This window comes from Aulostomus chinensis, chromosome 18 (genome assembly GCF_037954235.1).
Source record: "Aulostomus chinensis isolate RoL2024-O1b breed Wild chromosome 18, RoL_Achi_v1.0, whole genome shotgun sequence".
In the NCBI taxonomy this organism is placed as follows: Eukaryota; Metazoa; Chordata; class Actinopteri; order Syngnathiformes; family Aulostomidae; genus Aulostomus; species Aulostomus chinensis.
Window position 1 is genome coordinate 25,258,679 of NC_141337.1, and position 14,768 is coordinate 25,273,446.

Consider the following 14,768-nt stretch of genomic DNA (forward strand, 5'->3'; position numbering starts at 1 on the left):
AAAAAACTGTTCATACAAATGACAATACATATTTCTGACAGTCTTTTGTATTTATTTAGATTGCTGAATTTGTGTGCACAGACAACAATATTATGGTGGCCCTGAGGTACAAAACGTGCAAACAAACAAACACACAAACAAAAAAAGTAAAGGACAAGAGCATATAAAAAAAAAAAAAAAAAAAAAACTAGAACTTCCAGTCATGTTGACTGCAGTGTGTTTTGAATAGCTTGTGCCTTCTCAAGTCCTCTGGAGACAGAGCCATAATAAACTTTAATATTTGGGTTACTTTATTCATGTGTTCTTCATGCTTGTATTGTTTGCTTTTGTAATTTGTTTTTTTCTCCTCACTTTTCTTTTTTCTGTATGTATGGAGCCATAACTTGCCATAGACAGGAAAAAAAATGTGGGCTTAAAATGAAAAAAATATTTTGAGGCCACAAGATACAACTTGTTCCTTCAATTTTATTATTTTGGAGGCCATGAGATATACATTATTCCTTTAAATAATTTGTGGCCATGACATACAACTCATTCCCTCAATTTAGTACTTTCCCCCGCCATGCAAATGAAAAAAATCTTTAAGGCCACTCCAGATCTTTGTATTTATGTGTTTTACTGTTCAGTTTTTTTCTATTTTCTTTTTGTTTGTATGTGTTTTGTATCTCAGTGACACGGTACCTTACAGGCACAGATTGGGTTAAACTTGCATACAGTTTTTATATTTTTCATTGCCAGCACAAGAAATATCCACTAATACATGTTGCATCAAAGTACTTATAGGAAACAGGGATATTTGGATTTGAACTCCTGTGAAATTTCAAATTGGGAAACATTTTTTGTTTCCCCAAATAGATATCTGGTCACACTTTTAACAATTAGACTAAATACTGAAGAATGCTGATGCTAGCTGTTGTTTCAAGAAGTAAAGGAAACCATGAAAGCCTTTTAAAAGGTAATTAAGACAAATAGCTGATTCAACATTTCTATGTATATATTGTGAATGAAAACAAGGTTCAGGTTTATGACAATGTACTTGGAGAACCACATAGAGGATAATGAAACAATGTGAAGAGGTCATACAGCAGGGGCAGTCAAATGGACTCTGTCTTTACCATCAATCAAATGAAATTTATTGCATACATAATGTCCAAAATAGTCTTTCAAGATGTTTGCCCTTGCCTGGTAAACTAAGGAACTTTAACAATGAATGCACATTTTTCACACACTGTCCCCTAAGAGCAATAAAACCTTAAAAACAGAGGAACTTGGTGTTACCTAAACATGTTGGCTGAAATGTACTAGTTTGTCCTTCACACACAGATTTGACCAACATTTGGCACTTTATTGGTGCTAATTTCTGACCCTGCATACATGTACAAAAACGCATATACATGCCTGCAGGAAAGCAGACTTGCAGATGTGTTATGTTTGTGTTTGGGAGCATTTGTGTCATCTCCTCTACAGGCAGACATTAAAATCTAATCTGGGGCACATTTCAAGATGTGGACAAACACAAGGATTTATGTACATTAGCAGCAATTTTACAGCCATGGAGCAGACCACCTAGACTGCATCCAGTATAAACCTCTAAAATAACTACTTCTTAAATGAATTACACATGAGGAACATTTTGAAACAATGAATAAAGAGTTAAGACTTTCAAATAGTACTGCATTACATGTGACATGCCTGTAAACTTTTTTGTAGCAGTACATATTGACTGACGAATGAACTGTAATGGTCCATGGGGGTTCTGCACTAATGTCACTAACATAGATGCCAGTACATTTATTTATTGCACACACAAATAAGACAATTTATTGAATTGTGTTCAAAAATTCTTGCTGCTACTAAAAATATTGCGCTCTCCATTTTGTCTCCCACTGTATCATTAGATTTATTCCACTTTACCAGCATTTTAATGTCATAAAATCCACTTCTTCAGTCCATATTTTACTATTTGGAATAGAGTGTGATTCTCTAATACTCAAACTGGGAAAAGTGTGGGTTATCTTCCAACTACACCTATCAACAGCATATAATAGACATACATAAGAGAGCTCAGTATATATAATATACATACAGAATACATAGTCTCTGTGACAGTAGTGGAAAGGATGAAGAGTTTTTTTAACCATTTGTCTCTATCGGGTTCCAGGTGTGTGTTCAACCCATTTCACAACGAAACAACAACCTACAGTATGCGTCTGTTTATCTGATCTGCAACCCAGGTTGGAGGTCTCACACTGCTCAGTTTTAGTGGTACAGGGTTGACATGGAGTGAGACAGCAACTGTGGGACATATTAATAAAATAGAAAATAACTGATTAACTATGGTTATTTCCAGATCACACCAAATGTTCTTCTGAATCTTCACTTCTGATAATGATGCAATGTAACCATCCTGCTCAGCAGCATGCACAGACAAACAAACCTGGATCTTGGGTGAACTGTGACCCAAACGTGCATTTAAATCTTGAATGATAATTGAACGCTCAAATACACAGGATGAACCCGAGGCCTGCACAGGGGGGATGCTGGAAGCTGATTGAGACCAAAACTGTGGGTGTGCATGTACATCTCAGAGTGTACAGGGGAAGACTGAAGAGAAATGGAATACTCCTGCAAAGATTGGGGGGGGGGGGGGGTAAGTGGAAAAAGAGATCACAAACTTAGTGATGGACAAGACTGAAAAGACGACAGTGTTGTTTATCAATGTTGATTATTAGGCTTCTCCTCCTTCTTTCTCCTTCTGTATACACTTATTTCCCATAAATATCTACAGTATATCCATTGATACATGTTACTAACTTAAATTAGAAGACAAAGAAGAAGTCTTTGTCACATTTACATTGTACAGTGAAATTTGTCCTCTTGATTTTAACCCATCCTCTACGGAGCAATAAACAGCCATGCGCAGCATTTGGGGACCAACTCCAGATCTTCTGCCAGCCCCTTAGTCAGGAGCACAGACAGGAGTAACAAACCTGGCGGAAACCAGGGCACCCTGAGGAACCCCACACAGACACGGAGAACATGCAAACCAAACTCCATCCAGAGAGGACCAGGAGCAGCTAGGACTAGGTCCTGGGGCCTTCTTGCTGTGAGTCAACAATGCAAACCACTATGCCATAACACAAAGTCTATGTGGTTTCTCACTTTGCAGATTTCAGTGGGTTGAATGCCACTAGTTTTAGTTGTAGTTTTTAAGCCATTCTGTCTTGCACTCACTCACACACACACACACACACACACACACACACACACACACACACACACACACACACACACACACACACACACACACGGCTGCCATGCAAGCCATCAAGGACAAATCAGTACACGGTGAGATGTAAGTCACCCTCCAATGTAACAGTCAACCATTCTACTGCAAAGCCATGCCCCTCCTAGAAACTATTATTATATGTCTATTATCTTAACTGCTATTTTTGTTATTGTTCTGTATCTTAGTCATCCCCTTGCCTGTCCCTCTGCTCATCTTTGTCCTTGTCTATCTGTCTATTGGTCTCACTGCCTCTCCCTTAAGTTGAATTTTCATCACTATAGTCTGATGTATCGACAAAATTTGAAAATATCAAATCATTATCATTATATCATTCTAGGGCTGCTTTATTTGTAAATGAGACTTGCACCCACCATTGTTGCATCACATAGTTCGGCTGTACTGGATGCCAGTCTTGGAAGCGATGTTGGACCATGGCAGAAGAGAGCGCAGCAGAGACTGGGCCTGTCGGTACAGCCTCTGTGGAATGGAGCAGGGGCTCAGACTAGCCAAAGTCGACCCAATGTGCTGGATATAGTCCGTGGGACTGAGGGTTAAGGAAACATGAAAACAACATCTCATCTTCCCTAGTCAAGATATTCTACACATTTAAGTAATTTTTATAGAGTGAAATATGACATGTCCCCTAAACATTTCAATTTTCTTCGTCCTCCTTCCACAAAAAGATATAATATTGTCCAAGGTGGATGCCCCCCGTTGATGTAGAGCACATATGTGAATCCGTCTTTAAGGATGCCTCGTATGGAGTAGTAGTAGGGCAGGTAGTGGTGTTGTCTGAAGTCCCTGTTCTCATAAAAGTGGATGGCAGTGTTGTTAGTGGTGAGGACATGTAGGTAGATTGCTTTACAGTGGTCCTGGGCTGTAGTTGAGATGTGCTCCTTCAGACTGTCGAGCAACAGGGAGCCTGAGTGATTGTAAAAATAGAGACATCCATCAGTGAGACTGAATGATGGACAGCTTTTACAGTGCTTTGAGTCATATCCAGAAAGATTCATCATCATTAAAAGACAGCAAACATATTCTACACTTTTTCTACATTTTTTTATGAGCATATATTTTTTGAAATATTTGTTTACATAAAAAATAAACCGAGAAATCCATTTCAAAATTTATCACTGTACATTTAATGCTATCAAAATTTGATACAACATAGGCTACATTTGCACTGCAGGCCTTGGTTGGGTCCAATTTATTTAACTGCTTATTTATACAGTATGAACTTTAAAAGGTGACCCATATTTGATACATTTGCCCAAGGAAACGTATGAAGGTAAAATGCTTTGGTTACAGAGATAAAACAACTTATACGGACAAAAGGCTGGTTGGTGCACTTGCAATGGACTCAAAAAAGACATATAATCCTAGTTGCTGCCTCCACAACTGCAGCCTGGACCCCACTGCAATTTTGGATCAGGTTACAGAAATGATTATTTGGATAAACAGTAGATGGGTCAAATGGGCAGTGAATTAACAAATCAAAAGAACTGAACAGTAGAATGTTGAATTGAAAGTTCAGAACCGTAGGCGCAGGGATTTCATTCAACCCAACTTGGAGAGAGAAAAAAAGGTAGGGCAGGAGAGAATGCAAGCTTTCATCTGATGTTCCTCAATGTTTTCCTCATATTCAACATTTAAAGAAGACTAGTGAAACTAGTGAAATGTGTTATGTGTCATATTTCTCAACATATGACTGTCTTGGCTGTGACACTGAGCTTCTCCCATCAGCAAGATGCTGCTCAGCATCATTTACAAGACAACAGGTTGAGTGAACAGTTAGTGTTGTCTGTATATTGGAGGGAAAAAATTTCTTTTGGGAGGGTGGACATGCAGATCCATCAGTATTGGGTTATGACCGCAGATGGCCAAGAAGGGCAAGTGAAGTCAGGTGGTTTCCACCTTTCTTTGTTTTCTTCGTTCTTGGTACTCACTTCACCCATTTTCAGTAATTTATTTCAGAGGCATACCGTAACCATAGTTGCCCATAGTATCACCTGCATTAATGTCCCCAAAATGTTAAAACTCACAATGACTATCTGACCTTTCCACTGAGATGAAAGCTGCAATGGCAAAGATCAGATTTGTATCTGATCTGATCTATTTTGGTTCAATCATCTTGTTAATTTTGGTGGCAAATGAGAAGTTTAACTACTAGCTGTGGCTATGAAGGAGGGATGGAGTTTATGGTACAACACCCAAATAGGAACAGGGGCAGGGGTGGGGTCCACCTCACAAACAGCAGCGAAAACAATCAGTGAACATTGGCTCCATCTGACAACCCTGCAGCTGACCCAGTGGGCACTGGCATAGATACAGCAGGCAAAAATGCTGAGAAGAGATGACACCACTCATACGGCGCACTTAGTGAGTATGTGTTGTTGTATATGATTTTTGTTTTAAACTTTTTTCAATTGTTTAGGGTTATTGTCAAGGACTTGGCTTGGAAACTTTATTTGTGAGTGCTGGTGGGAGAGTTGAACAGTACCTATGCCATGTTTCCTGAACTCTTTAACCACTCCCAGGCTGAGGATGTATGCTACCTGTGTATCCACAGGAAAACTGGAGGCCAAGATGTCTCCATCCTATCATACACACACATGAAAACGGCAGAAAGCATGTAATCACATAAGCTGCATACATTATTTCGAAAGAGATTACACATTTATTATTACAAACTCCAGCTAGGATGACATCTCTTGGCTCTGAAAATTATATGTTGAATTAAGCCACATTTAGACCACCTCTGTTGCACTATTTGACACAGTTTCTTGTGAAGCATCATTTTGCAAAGCACATGGAACTAGGCAGAAGATATTGATAGGAATTTTCATGTATGAAGATACATATATCAATAGATCAAATCAGTTTCAACTGGAACCAGACTTTGATTCCCTCTCCTGACTAGGAAGAGTTAAAGATGTATCTGCTGGAGGAATGACTCTGACTGATAACTCTCAATGGTACTGATGCTTTGGGTCTTTTATGTATTAATTCTGATTCTCAGCTTTCAGTGAGACGTGGCTTTCATCGTCTGCGGCATAATTTTAAACAACACAATTCAGAAAGGGAGAGCAGGACATAATACCTCTTTATGCACTTTGGTCCGGCCTTTGATCTCGGCCACAATCATTCCCACGATGCCTCCTCTGAAGGTAGCAGCGAGGGAGAAGAATTTCTTGTTTGAGGTGATGTCTTGATACCATGAGTCTGGGTACCTAATGTGAAAATTCAAGCCAAGTTGGCATTCATCCGTCACCCCCCAACCCTCCCTCCCCCCACTAAGTTTAACACTAGAAAGAGATATGATATAGCATTTTCAAAGTCCATTTCTATTACATATAAACACCACCACCTCACTGAACATGATTCTTACTCGATTGGGAACCAATCACCACAGAGCAGTTTGACGCTCTCTATGTCATCGTGGCACAAGAATCGTAGTTGGACTTCACTGAGAGCTGTGGGAGCCACCACGTCACTCATTCACACCTGTGGGGACCAAGACAGAGCACAGGAGGGCTTCATGAGTAGTGTGTACCTATCTGATAATAGTAGTCTCTGGGGGCAAGGGGAAACATTTTAGGGCTTCCACTGTAGCTAATGGAAATACATTTTTGGGCTTCCTGTTCTCTTTGACAGTACAGTATTCGGTCCAATGTGAGTTGTAAGATAAAGCCTTTGACTGGATTCGTTCACCCATTCCATATCATTGTAGTTAGTAAAAAGTATATTCAGAATCTCTTTATAGAGGCAATGGTATCAGTCAGTCTTAACTTAACTAGTCTTAAAGATTTTTAAAGATAAAGTCTTAACTCTAGTGAGAGGATACTTTTAACACTTCTGAGAGATGCTGTTAAAACGTCAAAGGCTTTTTTAGAAAAAATGGAGTATAACTAGAACTTTTTAAAAGTAAAAGAGGCTGATTTTAAACCCAATTGAACAATCAAAATTGGATTAAAAGTTCCATGGAATCTGGAGTACCTCCAGAAAGCAAACCCGTCACACTGAACAAAATGGGGTAACAGGTTTGGATAATGTGACGATGACAGCAAGATCTGAATCCATGAGAGCTTAACTGATGAATGATGATCAATGATTTCACTAAGCAATCAGTTATTTCAGTCTCAACACAGCAAGACACAAAAGACGTAAAGATTATCCTCCTGATTCAAATTAGGTATGTGTTTTTAATAATAAAAAAATGACAAGCACTTGCTCTACAAGTGCACAAACTGAATTAGGCTGAAAACAAATGTTTGACAAACATTATGTGGACAATCTAAATAATAAACGGTGTCAATCTCTTGTAATAGGCCCTTAACAGCAAATAGAACATGACAGGTTTTTATTTTCCCTGGGAAACTACTGACAATCCACAAATCCAAGCTTCAGTATATTAATGTTTGCTACTTTATCCATCCATACGTCCATCCATTTTCTACCTCTTATCCTGTCAAGGGTCGCACGGGGGCTGCAGCCTATCCCAGCTGCCTTCCAGTGACAGGCAGGGTACATCCTGAGCAGGTCACCCATTCATTTGCAGGGCCAACACATATAAACAGACAACCATTCACTCTCACAGCCACACCTACAGTCAATTTAAAGTATCTGATTAACCTAGTCCCCTCTTGCATGTCGTTGGATGGTGGGAGGAAGCCGACGTACCTGGAGAGAACCCTCACAGGCACAGGGAGAACATGCACACTCTACACAGAAAGACAGAGAGAGCTGGGGCTCAAACCTCAGACTTTTTTGCTGTGAGGTGACAGTGCTAACCACCTCACCACAGTGCTGCCCGCTGCTTTACTCATCCATGCTTTGTCTATACCATTTATCTGTCAAGGGTCTAGGGGGCTGGAGCCTATCCCAGCTGACTTTGGGCAGGAGGCGGGGTACACACTGGATGAGTCGCTAGACGTGGGGCTATATACACACACACACACACACATATATATATATGTGTGTGTGTGTGTGTGTATGCAAATTTTTTTAGTGTATCACGGATCCTTCATAAGGTTGATGATTCCTTCTTCAAAGTAGACCTGGCAAATAAATGTAAATAGTTACTCAAGTCGTGTCCAGTTACTAACGTTGCAGTTCAAAACACATATTTTCAGTATTTTTGGTTGTTATTGACTGCATAGGACGCATACGGAAACGAAGCGACCTCGTAAAGTAGGCTCTTATAAAGGATGTGATAAACAAGCCAGCTTGTTAGCAAACAAGCTAACAGATGCTAAAGTCATCGAAGGTTCTACTATGCTATGCTGAAGTACCTTGTATTAACGGTCGCACCAGAGGAAAGCCGAGAAGAATTGTATCCCTTGGGTTATAAACGAAGCAGCCACTACTCTGGACATAGCATGCTAAAACAAAGGTTTTAGCCGAATCTCAGGAACGTTTCATTGCTGTTTCGATGCTACACAGTCAGCAGCTAAGCTATCTACATAGCTCTCTCCGAGATAACAGCTGGATGTTTACTTCCGGTTTTTGGTGCGATTACAGAACCGACGTGCCTCTTCTTCTAGTGACCAGTTAGCTGGCATCATATAACTGCCGCCCAGTGGCCTGGCATAGAGATAGGTCTAGCAGCTTGAGAGCGGTATCCGAATAGTCCTTCCTATCTCTTATTCCTATCCACTATCCCTTGGCCCCGGTGGAAAACTTCATCGGTTCAACTGAAAGTGGATAGGAGAAATCAAAAAGAGACAGAAGAAGAGAGTAGCGGTGTTGAGGATCCACTTCTTAGATCTTTTACTTTGTTTGTATTGAAAATATAACATCACTACTGAGTTGAACTTGAAATAAAAAGTATCATTTGCAAATGTGAAATGAACTGATCATCACATTGTGAATGTTTGCTTGCACACACACCCCTGTCAATCATATTTATTATTACATGGATCCGAAAAGATATTGTTTTTGTGGTTTAATTTCGATTCCAACCACTGAGGAAAAATGTGGATTTACATTCCTTAGTTCACAAGCAACAACCTGTAACATAAATAATGCATATTGATTATGCTATTCTGTCAAACTAGTTGAAGCTTAAGTTGCAGGATCAAATTACCCATGGTCCTACAACTGCTTGTACTGATTGTTAGTTTGGTGAACAGCTGAGTGGGGCCTCACATTCAGCATTGCTGCCATGTGGGATACCATTTGTCTCCTATTTTTCAGATAGGATATTATAAGATCTAATAAGTCGTGGAGAAGTCGGACAGCACAAATTGTGGAAGCCATGGAAATACTCCCCACATCTTCACATCACTCATCTTTCCTGGGCAAAATTGATCATATGGACAAATGTGGTGCAACAGCCATCTATTTCATCTTATTCTAACCACACATCACAATCTTCTGTATGCTAAGCTAAACATTACGACAACATCATGAAAGATATAATGGTTAATATTATCCCTTGAATTTGCAAAAAAACGTTTGGACCTTTCTTGGAGACATATATCATTGTTTTTTTTTTAATACAAGAAAGTAGCAGCATAGAAATAAAATGGAGACCATGAAAGATTTTATTTTTCCAGGGTAAATTATTACTTTGTAAAACATAAAAGGGCAATGTTAAATTGAATTTGAAAATCCTGGTCATATGGGTGACAATAACTGTATTTTTAAGTCTCTTTGCCCGACAATCATCTTTATTTACATTAAAACGATCAGTAATTTGCTAAAGCAGAGAATAGCTAACAAACAAAACAATGCTCATGTTATTTTGAGAAAATGGCTGTTAGCTAATGGTAAAGAGTTAGTTGTACTGATATGTTTTATTACAACTTTTCATATGATGGCAGGATTAAATCTTGTTATGAAATTGTGCATTTATTTAGGCATAGTGAATTTATATTGATGATATGAGATAAAAAGCTCACGGAAAAACCTTCCAGCTTGCTTCATCTTTCCATTTATCTCAGCTTCACCTTTCGAGTTTTGTTTTTGCATTTCAGGTATTTGTTTGTTGCTGCTTCAGCCTTGCCTCAGCAATTTCTTTCACCTCATAGTATTTACAATGCAATTTTTTTGCAGGAAATTGTTTTAAAAGTAAATAAATAATAAATATGTGTGCGTAAAGTGACTACAGAGGGGGGAGATGACGGAGGAGGTAAAGTGTCCGCATGACTCTCAGCGTCATGAAGCGTTGTAGAGTCTCACTGCTGTTGGGATGAATGACCTGCGAAAGCGTTCCTTCCTGCAGCGAGGATGTTTTAGTCTCTGACTGAAGGAGCTGCTCAGCGCACCCATCGTCTCATGCAGAGGGTGATGGGGGTTGTCCATGATGGATGTCAGCTTTGCTAACATCCTCCTCTCACCCACCACAACCACAGACTCAAGGGGACATCCCAGCACGGAGCTAGACCTCCGCACCAGTTTGTCGATCCTGTTCCTGTCTCTGTCTGTGCATCCCCCCCCCCCCCCCAGCAGTCTACTGCATAGAAGATGGTGGATGCAACAATAGAGTCACAAAAAGTTTTCAGCAGAGTCCTGCAGACTCCAAAGGACCTCAGTCTCCTCAACAGGTGGAGTTGACTCTGGCCCCTCTTGAACAGGACATCAGTGTTAGTAGACCAGTCCAGTTTGTTATTGAGGTGAACACCCAGGTACTTATACGAGTCCACTGTCTCGATATCTTTTCCCTGGATGTTCACCAGTGTAGTAGGGTTGACGTCCTCCTGAAGTCTATCACCATCTCCTTCGTCTTGCCGGCATTGATCTGCAGGGCATTGACCTCATACCAGTCGACAGAGTCCCGAATGACCCCCCTGTATTCCTGGTCGTTCCTGTCAAAGATTCAAGATTCAAGATTCAAGATTCTTTATTGTCATATGCACAATATTGAAAGCGTCATTTGAGCAATGAAATGCTTAGAACAAGGCAGGCAGACAACTCCAAGTAAGTAGCACGAGAAAAAGAAAAGAAGAATAAATAGTGAATAAAATAGAAAATAAATAAAAAATAAGGTAAAGTCCTGATATATAAATAGCTTAGAGGAGCATGGTATTCTGTACAACAGTGAGGATTATGTACAGCAGTGATTATGTACAACAGTGGTGGCAATATATGTGTATATATATATATATATATATATATATATATATATATATATATATATGTATAAGTATATGTGTGTGCAATATTTGAGAGTCTGATGGCTGTGGGGAAGAAACTGTTTCTGAATCTGGTAGTCCGTGTGCGGATACTGCGGAAGCGTCTACCAGACGGCAGCAGAGAAAAGAGTCTGTGGCTGGGATGAATGGGATCTCTGATGATCTTCTGTGCTTTCCTGAGGCCGCGTGGGTTGAAGATGGATTGCAGGGAGGGGAGGTGACAGCCAGTGATGCGCTCTGCTGTCTTCACCACTCGTCCAAGGGAGCTGCAGTCCACAGCAGAGCAGCTGCTGTACCAGGCGGTGATGGAGCCAGTCAGGGAACTCTCGATGATGCCCCTATAGAAGGTGCAGAGTGCATTGGTGCTCAGTCCAAACCTCCTCAGTCTCCTCAGGAGGTATAGTCCTTTATTTGCCTTTTTAATTGCTGCAGTGGTGTGAGTGGTCCAAGAGAGGTCATCGCTGATGTGCACACCAAGGAGTTTGAAGGAGGCAACCCTTTCCACCTCTGAACCCCCGATGAAAATGGGGGAGTGAACTCTCTCTCCTTACGTTTCCTGAAGTCAAGGACCATCTCCTTGGTTTTGCAGATGTTGAGAGAGAGGTTATTGTCCTGGCATCATGTTTCCAGGGCACTGACCTCCTCTCTGTAGGCGGTCTCATCATTGTGAGAGATGAGACCGAGGATTCTACAATTCTACAATTCTACAATTTCATTTAGCAGACGCTTTTGTCCAAAGCGACGTACAACACAAGCAAGAATTCAGACTTGTTCTTCTTGACTAAAATTGGCGGCACATGATCTATCCATTTCCAAAGAGTGAAATGACATGTTAAATGCCCCTTTTTATGGCTATGTGAACAGAGCCTGAAGCAGCGAGCCAAAATTTACAGAGAAAGATCATATCTACTGTCGTGATACCACTTATCTTTGCGAGTTTAGGGTTTGTCGAGCCAGCTTATTGAAAGAAAGCCTGGCTATGTTGAACTTGCTTCGAAGTACAACCAGCTGGAAAAGAAGAGAGCCATCAAACAACCAACCTAACATCCATCCATCTCCCCTGCCCGACTAAAGTGCTCCTCTGTCATCCTGGTGCAGCTATACAGGCCCCCTTAAGAACTACAGCATCGATCCATTTGCAGCATATTCGGTTTTCTGGAGCTTATTGTTCACTTGTTTTTTGGCCTGAGCTGGTGCTAGAGGTGGAGCACAATTGCTGAGTTCTAATGGGGCTTACCTCCATGCATAGACCCAGCTGTGGAACGGTTAAATCCATCCATCCATCATCATCTTCCGCTTATTCTTTACTAGTAAGGGTTGCGGGGGGGGGGGGGGGTCTGGAGCCTATCCCAGCTGCCTTCGGGCGAGAGGCGGGCTATACATATAGACAGACAACCATTCACTCTCATGGCCATGCCTACGGTTAATTTAGTGTATTTGATTAGCCTAGTCCCCCCTTGCATGTCTTTGGACTGTGGGAAGAAGCCAGAGTACCTGGAGAGAACCCACACAGGCACAGGGAGAACATGCAGACTCCACACAGAAAGATCCTGTGCTCGAGGTCTCAAATCCTAAAACCTTTTTCTTGTGAAGCAACAGCACTAACCCCATTATTTCACCTTTTGAAATACTGAGGGGTATAAAACTCCTACAAAAGGTAAGGTTGCACTGTTCCCCAGCAAACTGTCATCACGGCACCCTGCACAAACTCCTAACTTGGCATCACTCTTGTAACCTGTTCTGGTCCCCATGGGGACACAGTGCACAGTGGGAACCAGAGATAGAATAACACCTGCACTTCTGTGGTTCTCACAGAACTTGACTGCAGTCAACTGTCAGTCCTGAACTTTGAATTATTCACAGCCAGCAGATTGTGTAGCCTGTACCAAACCCAGCTGGCTGTCAGTCCTGAACCCTTTTTCCATGCTCGTTGTACTTCCTGCACCTTATGCTGTTCCACTCTCTTCTCAAGACCCCTCCTCTCTACACGCCCTGCAGCATGATCCAGTCACATGCACCTGCAGTCAAGAGACACTATCACACTATATAGTGGAGGCCTCAGGGACTTACATAATCAAACCTCTGTGCTCTGCATTCAAGAGACTTTCTCCTCCAACACACGGGAACAGGTAGCTATATTTCTCAGTGTTGAAAAACAAATGCAAGCTGATCAGAACAAGGCAGTTGTGAGTGATGATAAATGTGTTGAGTTTTTGCAAATTTGAAATTCAATTTTTGTTTGAAATTCTTCAAACAAAAAAAACACCTATTAGTATATTTTTATAATAACTATTATTATATTTTATTGCCTTTGTCCAAAAATAACTTTCAAACTTAAAGGATAGCATAACTATGGTAAGGATAACACATGAAGTAATATTTTTCTCTTGTTTTGACACTAATGATATATCCATCGTCGTCTTCCGCTTATTCCTTACTAGTAAGGGTCGCGGGGGGGCTGGAGCCTATCCCAGCATCTACGGGCGAGAGGCGGGGTACACCCTGGACAGGTCGCCAAACTAATGATATATACAAAATAAATTGTGGCCTTTTAATAATTTCCAGGAATAGAGATTATGTTGTGAGAACCACAGAAGTGCAGGTCTATCTCTGGTTCCCACTGTGCATGCATGCTGAATCTATACACTCAAATATAAGATATGTTGGATTCACTTAAAAATGCTGTTTCAAGTAGTTCCACATAACTTTAAGTAGATGTTAATAAACCAGTTTTCATACAATTTACTTGCTAGATTGAAATATTGTACAACAGCGACTTCAGTGACTTAAACTTAATTGGGTTACTTTTTTATGTATGGAGCCTTAATGTATGTGATATGGTTAAGGTCAGTGAATGAACTGGATATACTGTACATTAAAGCAATACAGGGTTATTGAGTAAGAGTAACTACTGTAGATGTGGTTAAGTTAGTCTTAATTGAGTTTAGTTTGTCTAATTAAAATGATGTTAAAAATGGAAAACAGAGTTCACACAGGGTGAAAAAACATCACAACCAACTTTTTACAAAACAGCACTTTTATTAACCATTTAAAATAGCCTGTTACACAAAATCACAGGAAAGCAAAAAAAAAAATGCTTCACATATATGAACATTACATGTCCAACCATTAATTTCTGGATTGTAATAGCTACCCATGAAATTGCTTTGTTTTTCAAATTAAAGGGAGAAATCTAAAGGCTTGTACTGTAGTACCACTGAGATTTACAGAGCACCTTTAACTACATTTTGACATAACATTATGAAGTGAAGTGCCACAAGAATATTTTTTTATTTTCAATAAACATATTGCCAATAAATTCCAACATTTTTTTGAGCTTTTTG

General features: G+C 40.3%; 1 protein-coding gene across 2 annotated transcripts; it reads right to left on the reverse strand.

Moving 5' to 3' along the window:
• Positions 1-6: 6 nt before the first annotated feature.
• naa60 (N-alpha-acetyltransferase 60, NatF catalytic subunit) lies at positions 7-8,800 on the reverse strand. Of its 2 annotated transcripts, XR_015110153.1 has the most exons (8): positions 8,581-8,800; positions 6,678-6,793; positions 6,390-6,519; positions 5,790-5,886; positions 3,977-4,211; positions 3,661-3,827; positions 2,438-2,625; positions 7-2,295 (listed from the first exon to the last, which is right to left on the reverse strand). XR_015110153.1 is itself a non-coding variant. In XM_086185671.1 (7 exons), the coding sequence occupies exons 2-6, from the start codon at positions 6,785-6,787 to the stop codon at positions 3,671-3,673; spliced, it is 729 nt and encodes a 242-aa protein (XP_086041797.1). In that variant the 5' UTR covers positions 6,788-6,793; positions 8,581-8,800; the 3' UTR covers positions 8-2,625; positions 3,661-3,670. The 2 variants fall into 2 exon arrangements, 1 of the variants encoding a protein (XP_086041797.1); XM_086185671.1 differs by having other exon boundaries at positions 8-2,625.
• Positions 8,801-14,768: the final 5,968 nt, after the last annotated feature.

Bases quoted from the DNA above. Each gene is read 5' to 3' on its own strand.
- naa60 (XM_086185671.1), bottom strand. From the start codon at position 6,787: ATGAGTGACGTGGTGGCTCCCACAGCTCTCAGTGAAGTCCAACTACGA. The intron at 5,887-6,389 runs GTATTATGTCCT...TGTGTATGATAG, and splicing joins GGACCAAAGTGCATAAAGAG to GATGGAGACATCTTGGCCTC. The intron at 3,828-3,976 runs ATATCTTTTTGT...CCTCAGTCCCAC, and splicing joins CATCCACCTTGGACAATATT to GGACTATATCCAGCACATTG.